This window comes from Triturus cristatus, chromosome 6 (assembly GCF_964204655.1).
Source record: "Triturus cristatus chromosome 6, aTriCri1.1, whole genome shotgun sequence".
NCBI classification, from domain to species: Eukaryota; Metazoa; Chordata; class Amphibia; order Caudata; family Salamandridae; genus Triturus; species Triturus cristatus.
In genome coordinates, this window is record NC_140589.1 from 1,874,760,210 (window position 1) to 1,874,774,560 (window position 14,351).

General features: G+C 47.7%; 1 protein-coding gene across 1 annotated transcript; it reads right to left on the reverse strand.

Annotated features, from left to right (window-relative positions):
• Nucleotides 1-1,850: 1,850 nt before the first annotated feature.
• Nucleotides 1,851-2,819, reverse strand: LOC146822257 (olfactory receptor 2D2-like). Its single transcript, XM_085609997.1, has one exon. It carries the CDS (start codon nt 2,817-2,819, stop codon nt 1,851-1,853), a length of 969 nt encoding a protein of 322 aa, XP_085466123.1.
• Nucleotides 2,820-14,351: the final 11,532 nt, after the last annotated feature.

The following is a 14,351-nucleotide window of genomic DNA, read 5'->3' on the forward strand; positions in this document are numbered from 1 at the left end:
GCCTGATGTTTTCTGAAAAGAAGATCTCAATTCAGACTGGGGCTTTCAAGTCATCAGGAGCGGAAAAGGTGGCCTTCTGAACCCGATGTACAAAGCCATTTAGCATTTCTTAATGGATTAAATCGCAATTTCGGGCCATTAAGAAATGCTAAATGGTTTTGTGATATTTAAACAGGCCAAATCAGGCTCACAACTTGTGATTTTTACCCAGTAGAAATTACAAATTGCGACCGCGATTTAGGAAATCGCATATAGGGATTACCTATTTGCGATTCCTAAAGCACATGCACAAAGCATTTCCTAAATGCGAATTGGGAATTTAGGAAATGCAACTACCATCGACTTCAAGTCGATGGCAAACATGTGAAAATTTTGAAAATGCATAAAAAATGCATTTTTGGAAGTGCCATGAAGTGCACATATTCCCCTAGGGCATATATGCATTTTAAATGCCCACTACGTATCAAGGCCTTAAGCCTGGCAGCACCCTTGGATTTGCATTTCCTAAATTGCGATTTGGAAATCACAATTTTGAAATTGCAAAGCCATTCCTAATTGGACCACAGGCAGGAATGAAATAGGATTTCCTATATTGGGATTTCCTAATAGCGATACTACTCTGTTCGAAATTGCATTTTAGGAAATGCAAAATAAGAATTTCATACATCTGACCCTATAAACCTCACTATTTAAATGTCAGCCATGCACCCATTGTATGACATCAGGATTAAATCCCTCTACACATGATTGTCATGTTGGAGAAGTGGCACTGTTCCTTTCTTAGGCATCTGTGCAGGGTGTGAATGCAAGTCACGTCCGCCACATGACCAAAGCATTGGAATATGCACCTACATCTCTGGGTCCTTGAAATGGTAAGTAATATAGAATACAAAACTAAAGACTTATACCTCGGCCTCGGAAGAGGCTGCACATGGACACCAGAAGCAATCAGGTAATATATACCGTGTGTTGATTCAGGCTTCTTTGTGGGTTGCAAGGTACTTTTTTCCAGTTCTAGATTTTTCTTACAATTCATCGTTACAGGGCCTCTTCATGGACATTTATCATGCCAAAATTCTGGAAGTAGCAGATATAGCATCACGCAACACTTCGGCTTGGATCCTTTAACCTACCTGCTAGTGAGGGTTAAGTGAGGGGCAGGGACCAAAAACAAACAAATTGAAATAAATAGAGGAAATGAAATAAAATGAAATGAAACGTAGATTTGTAAAGCGCGAATTGCTGCCCTGGGGCGTCCAAGCGCTACCCGAAGAGTGTGATGAGGACACATATTACAGGCAGTTCTAAAGCAGAATTATTGACATATTGCAGCATATCAGTGTCTGAAAGAGTCCACTGAGCTGTTGATATGGGAATGTACCAGCTCATACTTAGCTCTAAAGGGACTGTCACCCAAGTCTCTATATAGTTTCTGCTGCTCTATTAAGTGAGCACTGCAGACATAGAGAGCTTCCCATGCTGCCTTCTTCTGTAGTGCTTCCATTTTAAGCATGCTACCTCCATTCTGTTTGCTGCTCTGTATGTTTGTTGATATCCGTTCCTGTTTTGGGGTGTAATTGTAAGTAGACCTGGACTTTGCAGGGCCTGAATAGTCAGACTGCCCCTATCTGCTTTGTGTTCATGTCATACAATGAGTCAACCTTCTTAATATTGTGGTGAAAGAGCTTCAATTTTGATATTCCACCTTTGTTTCATTGAATGTGTAAAATCTATGATAATCAGTGATTTAGCTGTGACCAACTCATAATGTAACCTTTGCTTGAATTCTACATTCAACTAAGTGATTTAGTCCAAGAGTTTCTTTTATTTCACATACCTACTCTTTGATTTCAAATACTCATCTTTTGAATGGCTGCTGAACAAAAGTAAGATGTTAATTTAAAATGTGCCCTTAAGAAAACATTCTTCAGAGCCATCTTCACATCCTTATTTCGTAGACTGTAGATAATGGGGTTGAGCATCGGTGGGGTCACAGTATAAAATACAGAGATCATTTTATCCAAATCTTCAGAGTTTTTAGACACTGGTCTCATGTACATGTAGATGGCAGTGCTGTAGAATACGGTGACAACGATCAGATGAGGGGTACACGTGGAGAAGACTTTTAATCTGGCTTCAGAGGAGGGGATTCTTACAACTGTAATAATGATTCGGATGTAGGAGATTGCAGTGAAGAGGCTTGGTATCAATAGTATAAAGATACTTGAACAGAAGATTATCATCTCTGGGACATACGTGTCCACACATGCCATCTTCAGAAGAGCATGGGAATCACAAAAAAAATGATTAATTTTAGATCCACATACTGGCAACCGTAGTGTAACAAAGGTACCTGAGAATGCCATCAGACTGCCAAATAACCAGCAGCAGGATGCTAATGTATTACAAATCGACATGCGCATGGTGACTGTATAGTGCAATGGAAATGTGATGGCTACATAACGATCGTATGCCATGATTGCAAGGAGCACACATTCTGTAATCCCGAATAACAACATAGTGTACATCTGAGCTGCACAGCCAGTGAAGCTGATTCTACTCCTAACCAGAAGTTGGGACAACGTGTTAGGAACAATCACAGAAGTTAAGCAAATGTCCACCAGGGAAAGGTTTCCCAGGAAGAAGTACATCGGAGTATGAAGCCGAAGGTCACTGATGCAGGCTGTGATAAGGCTGATATTTCCAATTAGAGTCAACATGTATACCATCAAAAATAACACAAAGAGAAAAGTCTTCACAGTCGGATCCTGAGACAGCCCAATGAGTAAGAACTCTGTAATTGAGCTTCCATTTTCCATTTTCAGTGACTCCTTTTTCATATCATCTACAGAAAAAGAGGACATACCCTTAATAAACACATTGTGCATAGAGGTAGTCTTTGATCAGATAGACCACATACTGTGGATATGCATCTTGCTAACACCCACCCACACACTCTTCAACTTGCATTCAACAATGCAAACTCTGAATTACTACATGCTGCATGCTTGAGACACAACAAACCTCATCACTTATCCCAACATCAATTCACTTTTCATCACTGAAGCATAGATCATCCCAATGTCCTTGTACATCCTATTCTTCCTCGTTCCTACAGATTAGATCATGCAACATGTAGACCATGGTCATGATAAAGGAGGTGGCCCTCACAAACCTCAAACTTTGGCCTAAACACACATTTTCCTTATATTTCTGAAATGTAAAGCTCTAGACTCTGTAGGGATCCACAAATTGCCAACCACCCAACAGTCCCACATATCGCCCGATGAAAGTGGTACCCAACTTGTGTGGGTCAGACTAGTGCCCATAACAGGACCGGGCCTAAAACAAAATATGGACACTTCATATGTTTCCACACAAAATCAAACCTCTTTTGCGATTTGGATAGCTGTAAATTGCGGCCCCTAGCTATCAAACCTGATTATTTCTGAAAACTAAACACTGGGGGAGTTCAGGGTAGTGCAACTTTGTGTGAACATCATGAGGTTTTCTTACTGAGTCCCTTGCAAACCTTAAACGTTGGCTAAAAACACATATCCAAATGTTCTTACATATCTGAGTGGGAAAGTTCAAGAATCTGTGGGGATCAAAATGTATCCTACCACCCACCGATCCTACACAACTCCCAATAAAAATAGTACCCCACCTGTGTGGGTAAATTTAGTGCTAGAAACTAGGACAATAACACACTGTTATACCTGTCAGCATTAGGGTAGTATTCCCTCAAACCTTTTGCCTAATTGTCTCCAATCTATGCTGGGTTTTTGCTTCTGCTTGCCTTAGAACTTTGTGCACTGCTAACATGTGCTACAATTATTGTGTTTAGTCCCCTAAGCAAACATGGTTTGATTTGCATATATTTAATTATAATATTTAATTTGCTTGTAAGTCCCTTGTAGAATGGTATAGCATATCCCTAGGGCCTGTAAATTAAATGTTACGAGTAGGCCTGCAGCTGTTTGTGCCACCCACTGAAATATGACTCTAAAACTTGTTTGAGGCCTGCCATTGCATCCTAATTGCAGTGGTATACTGCCATGTTGACTTGGCATTTAAACCCCTTACCAAGCCCTAAGTTCCCCTTTCATTACATATAAGTCACCCGTAAGTTAAGCCCTAGTAGCCCATAGGGCAGCGTGTTCTGTAATTAAAAGGTTGGATGGGTACTTTTAAGTTTTACATGTCTTGGTAGTGAAAAACATCCAAATGTGTTTTTCCCTACTATGAGGCCTACCCCTCCTGGTAGGGTAACATTAGGGATTCCTCATTACCTTTAATAAGCTGTAATTCCTAATTGAGAGGAAGTAGAAATATTATGTTTGGCACCTATGGAATTATAATCATAAACTCTCTTTAATTGTGAAGTTGGATTTTTCATTATAATTTTGAAAGATAACATTTTTCTGCACTTAGCCATTTGTGCCTGCAGCCTGTCTCGGGTCACATGACTGGGTTCAACTGACAGACTTTGTGAATTCCTCCCAGACAGTCACACATTAGAAGGATTAGGTGTGCCTCAATGGGCCATCACTGGCAGGATGGGGTAGCGGAGCTGAGCAAAGTCCCACTTACACCTGGATAGGCTGTATCCTTTCTCTACATAAATGGCTTAACAACTCTGCATTGTCACTGCAGCCAGCTTTGAGATTGGGAGTCAGAAAATTCCATGCATTTCAGAGAACCTTTCCAGAAGCTTCTCTCACCTTCCAGGAGAAGGATACAAAGGTATAAAAAAGAGCCTGAAGACCCACTCTTCACTTCACTACTGAACCTGCGCAATGAGTCTCAGAGGCTTCCCGCTAATGTGACCTGCTGTGCCCTCTGCAAGACTTTTGCTGTGCTTGGAAGGACTGATTTGCTGCTTGGAGCCTGCCTTGAACCCCCAGAAGCCAGCCTTGCATATACATCTCTACCCAAGACTATCAAAAGTGACTCCACAGGCTAGTCTGAGGGCCTCCTTTTCAGAGCCATAGGGACATAACAGGCTCCCACCATCTTGAACTCACTCTTGGACCCAGCCCGAGTGAGTCCTGAACCCACAAGATACCTCCATTTACTCCTGGACCCTTGGTTGTGGTGCTAAATGTGCAGATGGCCGATTTCCAAAACTGAGGAAAAATACAAGTTGGCCAAAAAGTGCTCTGAGAACCTGGAGCATACCAGTACCAACCTGCTTGCCTATCCATACTATGTGCATCAGCAGTCGGATTGACTTTACCGCTTCTCCCGCTAAGTTTCTTCTCTGCAGCAAATCTGTTTCAGCGGTCCTTTGCCAAAGGGGTATCCAACCTAGTGGAACTATCTTCAGCTACAGCCTTCTGCTTTGTCCTGCTGGAGATTTTTGCCCCACTGAACTTCTACCTTCTCAGACATTTTTCTCTCATCATTTGACAAGTTCCAATCTACTTCCTGTATCTGAATTGTACTCCATTGTGGTTGGCCTTAAGTAGTGCGACCAGCTTTCTGTGGATGGCACTTTGATCTTTTATTCACTATTTTTCGTATAAAGCTTTAAGTTTCATAACTCTGATTCTATTGATTAGATTTTTGTAATTCCGATGTCATATAATATATTAAAATGTACTCTATGTTTCGAAATTGTTTTGAGATTTTTCTTGAGTTGTGTTTTCACTTTATTACTTTTTGTGTGCTGCGTAAATACTTTACACATTGTCTCTAAGTTTCACCTGACTGCTTTTGTGCCAAGCTCCCCAGGCTTAATTTAGGGGTTTTTCATGGTTCACCCTGCAAAGGATTGTGGCTGTTTACCAGCGCTCACACCCCCTTCAAATAACAAAACTATTTGTCACAGATAATATCTTTCAATTCTCTCCATAGGCGACCATTCAAAGCAAGGATCCTTCTGAAGAGAGCTTGCCTGACGCTCAATGCCTTGAATTTTGATTCGCTCATGTACCTATCACAAAAGATTATTATTTCAGGAGGCAGATGCTTTCTAAGGAGTGTAGGAAGTTCTGAGAGTCAAAAAAAGAAAGTACCTATGACCACACCTTCTCTGGAACTGTTCCAAGAATTGTGAACTTCCTTCTGGTAAAGATTTGGACAAACCCATCAACTATGACTTTCAAGAAAGAGATTAAAAGAATTGTACCAAACTAATTCCTAGCATAATTGATCTGGACCAGAGATGACTCCTGGATTTCTGGTTTAATCCCCACCAAGATGCAGGTATCTTAGGCTTTTGCTGCTGCACCACCAATAAGGGCGACAAAGGATGACTGATGCAAAATCTAATGTAACAGGACAGGTATATCACTCTGTTTATGTTCTCCCGGGTGTTGGGCGGGCCATTTGCCCTCTGGGCCAACACCAGAGGCATTTGACCCTTAAGTTGTTTTCCCTTGGGGACAGATCCTGCCTCCTTTTGGTTTATGATTGTGCCTGCCAAGGGGAAAACTAACCTGCAAAAAAAAAAATTGCCCCCAAAAGAGCCGACTTTTATGCTACAAGTGCTGACCCCCAATAATATTCTTGCCATTTTGTTTTCCCCAGGAAAAAACAAACATGCTGTGAAAAAAGTATGGGCCACCCAGGCAGCCAGACCCCCCTAAAAACTCTAAATATCACTGGTGTTCAGTAACATTCCTGTCTGTGACCCATGAGCAGGAATTTGTGAAAGGCATTTTGCTTTCCAACAATACCTGGCTCAAACATGGGGAGACACACTCCACCCTGAAAACTCACCAGGTGTCTGAGAAAGCACCCACCTAATCCTTGCTTGCCGTTCTGGGTAAGTTTGTGATGTCAAAGTTACTAGCAGCACCCTTACATCACAAAAACGCTTTGGGAGGGAAAAGGGTTGAAGCAGATGGAATTCTGCTTCATACCTATCCTTGGGCCTGCCAGAAGTTTCTTTTTTAATCCTCCTCAGCATCGGTCTTCAGCTGCTGGCCACACTGAGGGGGTAGTGCACGTCTTCCGCTGCTACCCGATGGCTGCACTAAATATTTTAAAGCAGTCAATTTGTTCTCAGTCACAGAAGCAATGTTTATGATACTTCACATGCTAATGCCTTTTGCAACAACCAAATAAACAATTTTATGATGAAATCAAAAATGTAACATACACTTGTAAGTAATTGCACACATAATTTAGTAATGCACTAAATGCTGGAAGGTGGTTTATTAGTTATGATAAGTAGGGACCAACAAGTTGTAATAAGGCCACAAACACAATAAAAAGATCAGTCAAGGTCTCAATAAATTATTCCCTTACTCAACCCTTGGTAGCTGGCTGCGAGCAGCCAGGCTTAACTTAGGAGACAGGTGAATACAGAATTTAAAACACCAATACATTAAATAAGTAAGACACAATAGAAATCTAACCCCAATATAATTAAATAGATTATATGTTTATGAACAAATAGACATTGAAACACATACATCCCCTGTGGGGATCTGGAGATATGATCTAATAAAGAATAAACACTATGTAGTACTTAAAAACCTACAGTGCCAGAATGGGACATCTGGTCATGTTTAACTGGGACAAAGTCAAATTTTGAGGTCAGCTACGATGGCTCCCTGGTTAGATACACTAAGCGGGAGGCCACAGTCAAAATTTGATTGTCAAACTTTTTCAGAGCGTTTTCTTATGTCATCGAGCAAGCCACTTATTCAGGCTGGATTTGTATCATTGAAATAGGTTTGTTCCAGCGGGAGCCCCTTGTTAACTGTTAGAAGTTTTGTCGAAGAAGATGATCTCCGGAGCTTCAGTGTGACAAACCTAGTTTTCAGACTCGGTCCTGGTTTGACATCAGTGGCTTGGCTAATGTCGACTGGTCCGTCACCATATGGAGCTTTTAGATAAAAATTTCCAAAACTTCTCCAAACTTCTGGAACTTCCTCCTGAAGTTCCTTTTGTGGGTTTAAAAGCTCTGAGATGGTACCTGGGATGTTGAGACTACATTTCCCACAATGCACCTGGTCAAGTAGTTAAAAATCTACTGGACGTACTCCAGGATAAGGATTTCTTGGTGGAGATGATGCAGGTGAGCTATGTCCACTCCTTGATCCTTGTGAAGCCAGGGATAGTCCTTTGGGCTGTAGTTCTAACTTGTGCAGCAGGTACAGTCCTTCAGGGTACAATCCTTTGGGTGCGGATCAGGGTTTCAGCAGGGCTCTCATTCTTCTCTATGTTGTTTAAGGCAGAGATCTTAGTTGCTTGCAACTCTGCCATATTTATCCCAGTCCTTTTCACAAGCAGGAGGCACCCCTGACCAATGGGGCAGGGTGACAACCATAAGTATGACTACTTCCTCCAGAGTGTTGCAAAATCTGTAGTCAAAAATCCAAAATAGAGAATCTCTCTCCTAGAGGGTTATATCTTGCTAACCTATCCTCTGGTGTGGCGAGATTTCCCTAACACTTCCCTTCCAGCCCCCTTACTAATCTAATTACTGGGACTGCTGTGCGGCTGGGGGCGCAGGATGTGAGTGGGAGCCTGTGCTGGCCCAAACTGTCATTCCTCTGTTGAAGACCTGTTTGGCTACACTCCCCTCTTTCTTCTTTTTGCTTTTGGAACTGGTGTTCCCCACCCACAGAAAATAATTTGTCTTGAGGGAGGCTACTTCTCATGTCATGTAGATGGCTTGGCTCAGCCTGGCAAGGGCTGGTCAGTCTAGGAGAGGGCTGCTGAAAGGCTGGATTTTGGCTCACAGAAAAGAAAGTGCTATTACTTTTTCTGTAATAGTTATAACAAATATATCAATGTCAAGTTGTTATAATATTAATTTAGATCACTCTTGTCAATAGTTTTAATAAAATATTCCCATGTTAGCCTATGGAGTGAATGTAATATAAGGGGGGGGGGGAATGTAATTGGAGTTGTTCCGTCAAAAAGGCTTATAAAACATCTTTTATAATGTCCCTGCTCATACGTACACACCACCCTACCCTGGGGCACCTAGAGGTAACATTAAGGGTGATTTATATGGACATATAAGGAACTTTCAGGCTTTGGAAGTCCCTTTAATTCCATAGGCTAATTTGCATATAATTTCAATTTAAAAGCAACCTGCATGGCAGGGCTGACTTTTAAAATGACAGCGGGTATCACAGTAGTGCACACTTAGGTGCCGATTCCGATCCTGTAAAACCCGGGTACGAATGGTCGTACGGAGCGTATTCTCCATACGACTCGTACCCGGGAAAACCACCTTACAAACCCGCAAGTACGATTCGTACAGAAATACCATTTCCGTACGAGTCGTACAAAACACCGACCGGGAAAAAAATACCCACAATTCCGATCCGGGACATCGCGTATGTGACGTCCGGACGGAGTCAGGCAGCGTTTTACGGACCAGCAAGTACGATTCGTGCCTACGTCACTCCGCACGGACCATTTTTTACGGCAGTTTTTGGGAAATTGAGGACGAAGCGAAGAAGGAGCACCGGTACGCGACAGACAGCCATGGACCCCATCCTACGTGTCATCCCGGCCCACCTAGCCTATGACCTGGTGCACAGAAACCGACGCAGATGCCGCAGAAGGTCAGAACAACACCCGGGGCAAAGGGGTGGGGGGGGCAAGGGGCAGGAAACATAACCCCCCCCAAGTTAAAACATATATATCCTGCACATAACTTACCCCCATGGTCTGGTCACTTCGGGGGGCGTGTCCACCAATCCCACATACCGCCACAACGGAAGTGGACGTGGATGCGTACCCGTCACCACTACAATGGTGGTACGGGCCGTACCCACGCTCTGGGGGGCGTGGATACGGGCCGTACCACCATTGTAGTGGTGATGGAGGGGTACGCGCCATACCCACGCCCTCACAGCGTGGGTACGGCGCGTACCCCTCCATCACCACTCCACTGGTGGTACGGCCCATACCCACACCCCCACGGCGTGGGTACGGTGCGTACACCTCCATCACCACCCCAATGGTGGTACGGCCTGTACCCACGCCCCCCAGAGCGTGGGTACGGCCCGTACCACCATTGTAGTGGTGATGGAGGTGTACGCGCCATACCCACGCTGTGGGGGCGTGGGTACGGGCCGTACCACCATTGTTGTGGTGATGGAGGGGTACGCGCCTTACCCACGCCCTCACAGCGTGGGTACGGCGCGTACACCTCCATCACCACCCCAATGGTGGTACGGCCCGTACCCATGCCCCCCAGAGCGTGGGTACAGCCCGTACCACCATTGTAGTGGTGATGGAGGTGTACGCGCCGTACCCACGCTGTGGGGGCGTGGGTACGGGCCGTACCACCATTGTTGTGGTGATGGAGGGGTACGCGCCGTACCCACGCCCTCACAGCGTGGGTACGGCGCGTACACCTCCATCACCACCCCAATGGTGGTATGGCCCGTACCCACGCCCCCCAGAGCGTGGGTATGGCCTGTACCACCATTGTAGTGGTGATGGAGGTGTACGCGCCGTACCCACGCTGTGGGGGCGTGGGTACAGGCCGTACCACCATTGGGGTGGTGATGGAGGGGTATGCGCCGTACCCATGCCCTCACAGCATGGGTACGGCCCGTACACCCTATGACTGCGGGGTTAGGGTCCGTCCCACCTGTACCCCTACGGCACCAGTACAGAATGGATACAAGGCGTACACACGCCACGAATGTTGGCATAGGGCCTGTTGCAGCATATAAGCAGTATATTGGTGTGTGTGTATGCACAAGACAGCAGTGTACTGCACCAAGGGGGCGGGTGGGTGGGTGGGTGGCTGCAGAGGACTCCCAGCAGTGGACAGAGACATGGGGGAGGGTGCATATCACTCCCAGCAGTGCCCAGACATATGAGGGGTGGGTGCATATCACTCCCAGCAGTGCCCAGACATATGAGGGGTGGATGCATATCACTCCCGGCAGTGCCCAGACATATGAGGGGTGGGTGCAGAGGCCTCCCAGCAGTGCCCAGACATATGAGGAGTGGGTGCATATCACTCCCAGCAGTGCCCAGACATATGAGGGGTGGGTGCAGAGGCCTCCCAGCAGTGCCCAGACATATGAGGGGTGGGTGCAGAGGCCTCCCAGCAGTGCCAGACATATGAGGGGTGGGTGCAGAGGACTCCCAGCAGTGCCCCGACATATGAGGGGGGGTGATGTCACTCCCAGCAGTGCCCAGACATATGAGGGGTGGGTGCATCTCACTCCCAGCAGTGCCCAGACATATGAGGGGTGGGTGCATATCACTCCCAGCAGTGCACAGACATATGAGGGGTGGGTGCAGAGGACTCCCAGTAGTGCCCAGACATATGAGGGGTGGGTGCATGTCACCCCCAGTAGTGCCCAAACATATGAGGGGTGGGTGCAGAGGCCTCCCAGCAGTGCCCAGACATATGAGGGGTGGGTGCAGAGGACTCCCAGCAGTGCCCAGACATATGAGGGGTGGGTGCAGAGGCCTCCCAGCAGTGCCCAGACATATGAGGGGGGGTGCATGTCACTCCCAGCAGTGCCCAGACATATGAGGGGTGGGTGCATATCACTCCCAGCAGTGCCCAGACATATAAGGGGTGGGTGCAGAGGACTCCCAGCAGTACCCAGACATATGAGGGGTGGGTACATGTCACCCCTAGCAGTGCCCAGACATATGAGGGATGGGTGCAGAGGCCTCCCAGCAGTGCCCAGACATATGAGGGGTGGGTGCAGAGGCCTCCCAGCAGTGCCAAGACATATGAGTGGTGGGTGCAGAGGACTCCCAGCAGTGCCCAGACATATGAGGGGGGGGGTGCATGTCACTCCCAGCAGTGCCCAGACATATGAGGGGTGGGTGCATATCACTCCCAGCAGTGCCCAGACATATGAGGGTTGGGTGCATATCACTCCCATCAGTGCCCAGACATATGAGGGGTGGGTGCAGAGGACTCCCAGCAGTGCCCAGACATATGAGGGGTGGGTGCAGAGGCCTCCCAGCAGTGCCCAGACATACGAGGGGTGGGTGCAGAGGACTCCCAGCAGTGCCCAGACATATGAGGGGTGGGTGCAGAGGCCTCCCAGCAGTGCCCAGACATATGAGGGGTGGGTGCAGAGGCCTCCCAGCAGTGCCCGGACATATGAGGGGTGGGTGCAGAGGACTCTGAGCAGTGCCCAGACATATGAGGGGGGGTGCATGCCACTCCCAGCAGTGTCCAGAAATATGAGGGGTGGGTGCATATCACTCCCAGCAGTGCCCAGACGTATGAGGGGTGGGTGCATATCACTCCCAGCAGTGCCCAGACATATGAGGGGTGGGCGCAGAGGACTCCCAGCAGTACCCAGACATATGAGGGGTGGGTGCATGTCACCCCCAGCAGTTCCCAGACATATGAGGGGTGGGTGCAGTGGCCTCCCAGCAGTGCCCAGACATATGAGGGGTGGGTGCAGAGGCCTCCCAGAAGTGCCCAGACATATGAGGGGTGGGTGCAGAGGACTCCCAGCAGTGCCCAGACATATGAGGGGGGGGTGCATGTCACTCCCAGCAGTGCCCAGACATATGAGGGGTGGGTGCATATCACTCCCAGCAGTGCCCAGACATATGAGGAGTGGGTGCATATCACTCCCAGCAGTGCCTAGCCATATGAGGGGTGGGTGCAGAGGACTCCCAGCAGTGCCCAGACATATGAGGGGTGGGTGCATGTCACCACCAGCAGTGCCCAGACATATGAGGGGTAGGTGCAGAGGCCTCCCAGCAGTGCCCAGACATATGAGGGGTGGGTGCAGAGGACTCCCAGCAGTGCCCAGACATATGAGGGGTGGGTGCAGAGGCCTCCCAGCAGTGCCCAGACATATGAGGGGTGGGTGCAGAGGACTCCCAGCAGTGCCCAGACACATGATGGGGTGGGTGCATCATCCTCAGATGACCACAACTCCATGGGTCCATGAACGCGTCCCCAATGTGCGACTCTGTTGAGAGTGCCATATCAACACATCACTGACAGCAGTGTCCCACTCCCATGAGGATGGATGTCATTCCCCCACTGCATGACACACCACATGTGGGTGCGATGACAAATGACACATGCATACCCACCCCTTGCGGAGGCTGCACAATACACACACTGAGATCATGTCACAAGACTGTATAGTCATGTGAAACCCACTAAACTAAGAGAGCCAAAGGGAACACACACTGTCACGCACATTCCAGGACTGATAGGAATGTACTGGTGCTGGCACAGCCACCAAGTTATTGTCTCCCATGGAAGGAATAGGGTGGACTTCCCACAGATACAATGCCCACAATTGTCAGTCAGGTGACCAAATACCCTGCAGAACAAGTTCCATATGTGTGCTAGGCTGGGAGTACACACATGCATAGTGCGGAAATGGGACCATTTCCCCATGGAGGCATGGCAACATACTCCATACACAAGTACAGTGACTACCAAGGATGGCACAGACGATGCAGCCGGACACATTGCTGAGCAGGCATGGACATAGTTGAAGGGATCCATCAGCCACCAAGGGAATGTAGACACAGGTCAGCACAACAATGGTGCAACTCCCTGCAGGGAAGATGTCAGGTGCCACAGAGGAAGGAACACTCCTTGGGACAATGTCTCAAAACACAAAGAGCATACACGACCAAAGAATCATTGCAGAGACCTTGTGATGCCACGCAGATACCAGGGTCCACCCCATGAGCAGCAGACTACTACATTTCCCAGATACCCAACACATGATCACCACCCCAACTCATGGAGCATCAGCACCAACATCAATACCTGAAAAGCAATTGTGTGCAAAGGAAAAACAAAATGCTTTATTCAGCATGAAAACAAAAAGTAGAAAAGGACACTATTACAAAGGCCATAGGCCAGTCCAGACACGAAGTCCTGGGGGGGACACATGGCCATGCGTCTCCCCTAGCTTGCCTGCACATTAGATACCACTGGTTGATCGACTGGGGTGGGGGCATCATATGGGGAAGGACCAGGCACCGCAGGGACAGGAGGGGGTAGGGCAGGTGTTGGGGGTGCAGGGACGGACGACTCCACCACAGGGGGTGAGGCAGTGCCAAAGATGGAGGTCAGTACTGCGCTGCACACGTCTGCTAGATCTTGCAGCGTCTCCCCTGCACCCGAAGGAACCAGGGGGGGGGGGTCAGAGCGATGGGTCACAGCGCTACTGGGGGAGGTGGTGGACAGGGGGGGCTCTACTCCCCTACCCGTGGAGTGCCTTGCCCGTTAGCACGCAGGTGAAACAGTGGGGATGAGGCCCAGCACAGCCAAGTAGGTCTCCTTCTCAGACTGTGGGGCAGGGGAGCCGAGGGGAGTGACATCGGAGGGACTGGGGAGTGAGGCTTGCAGACTCCTACTGTGTCTGTGTGTCTGCCTGTGTGCCCTAGACCCAGTGGTTGTGCCT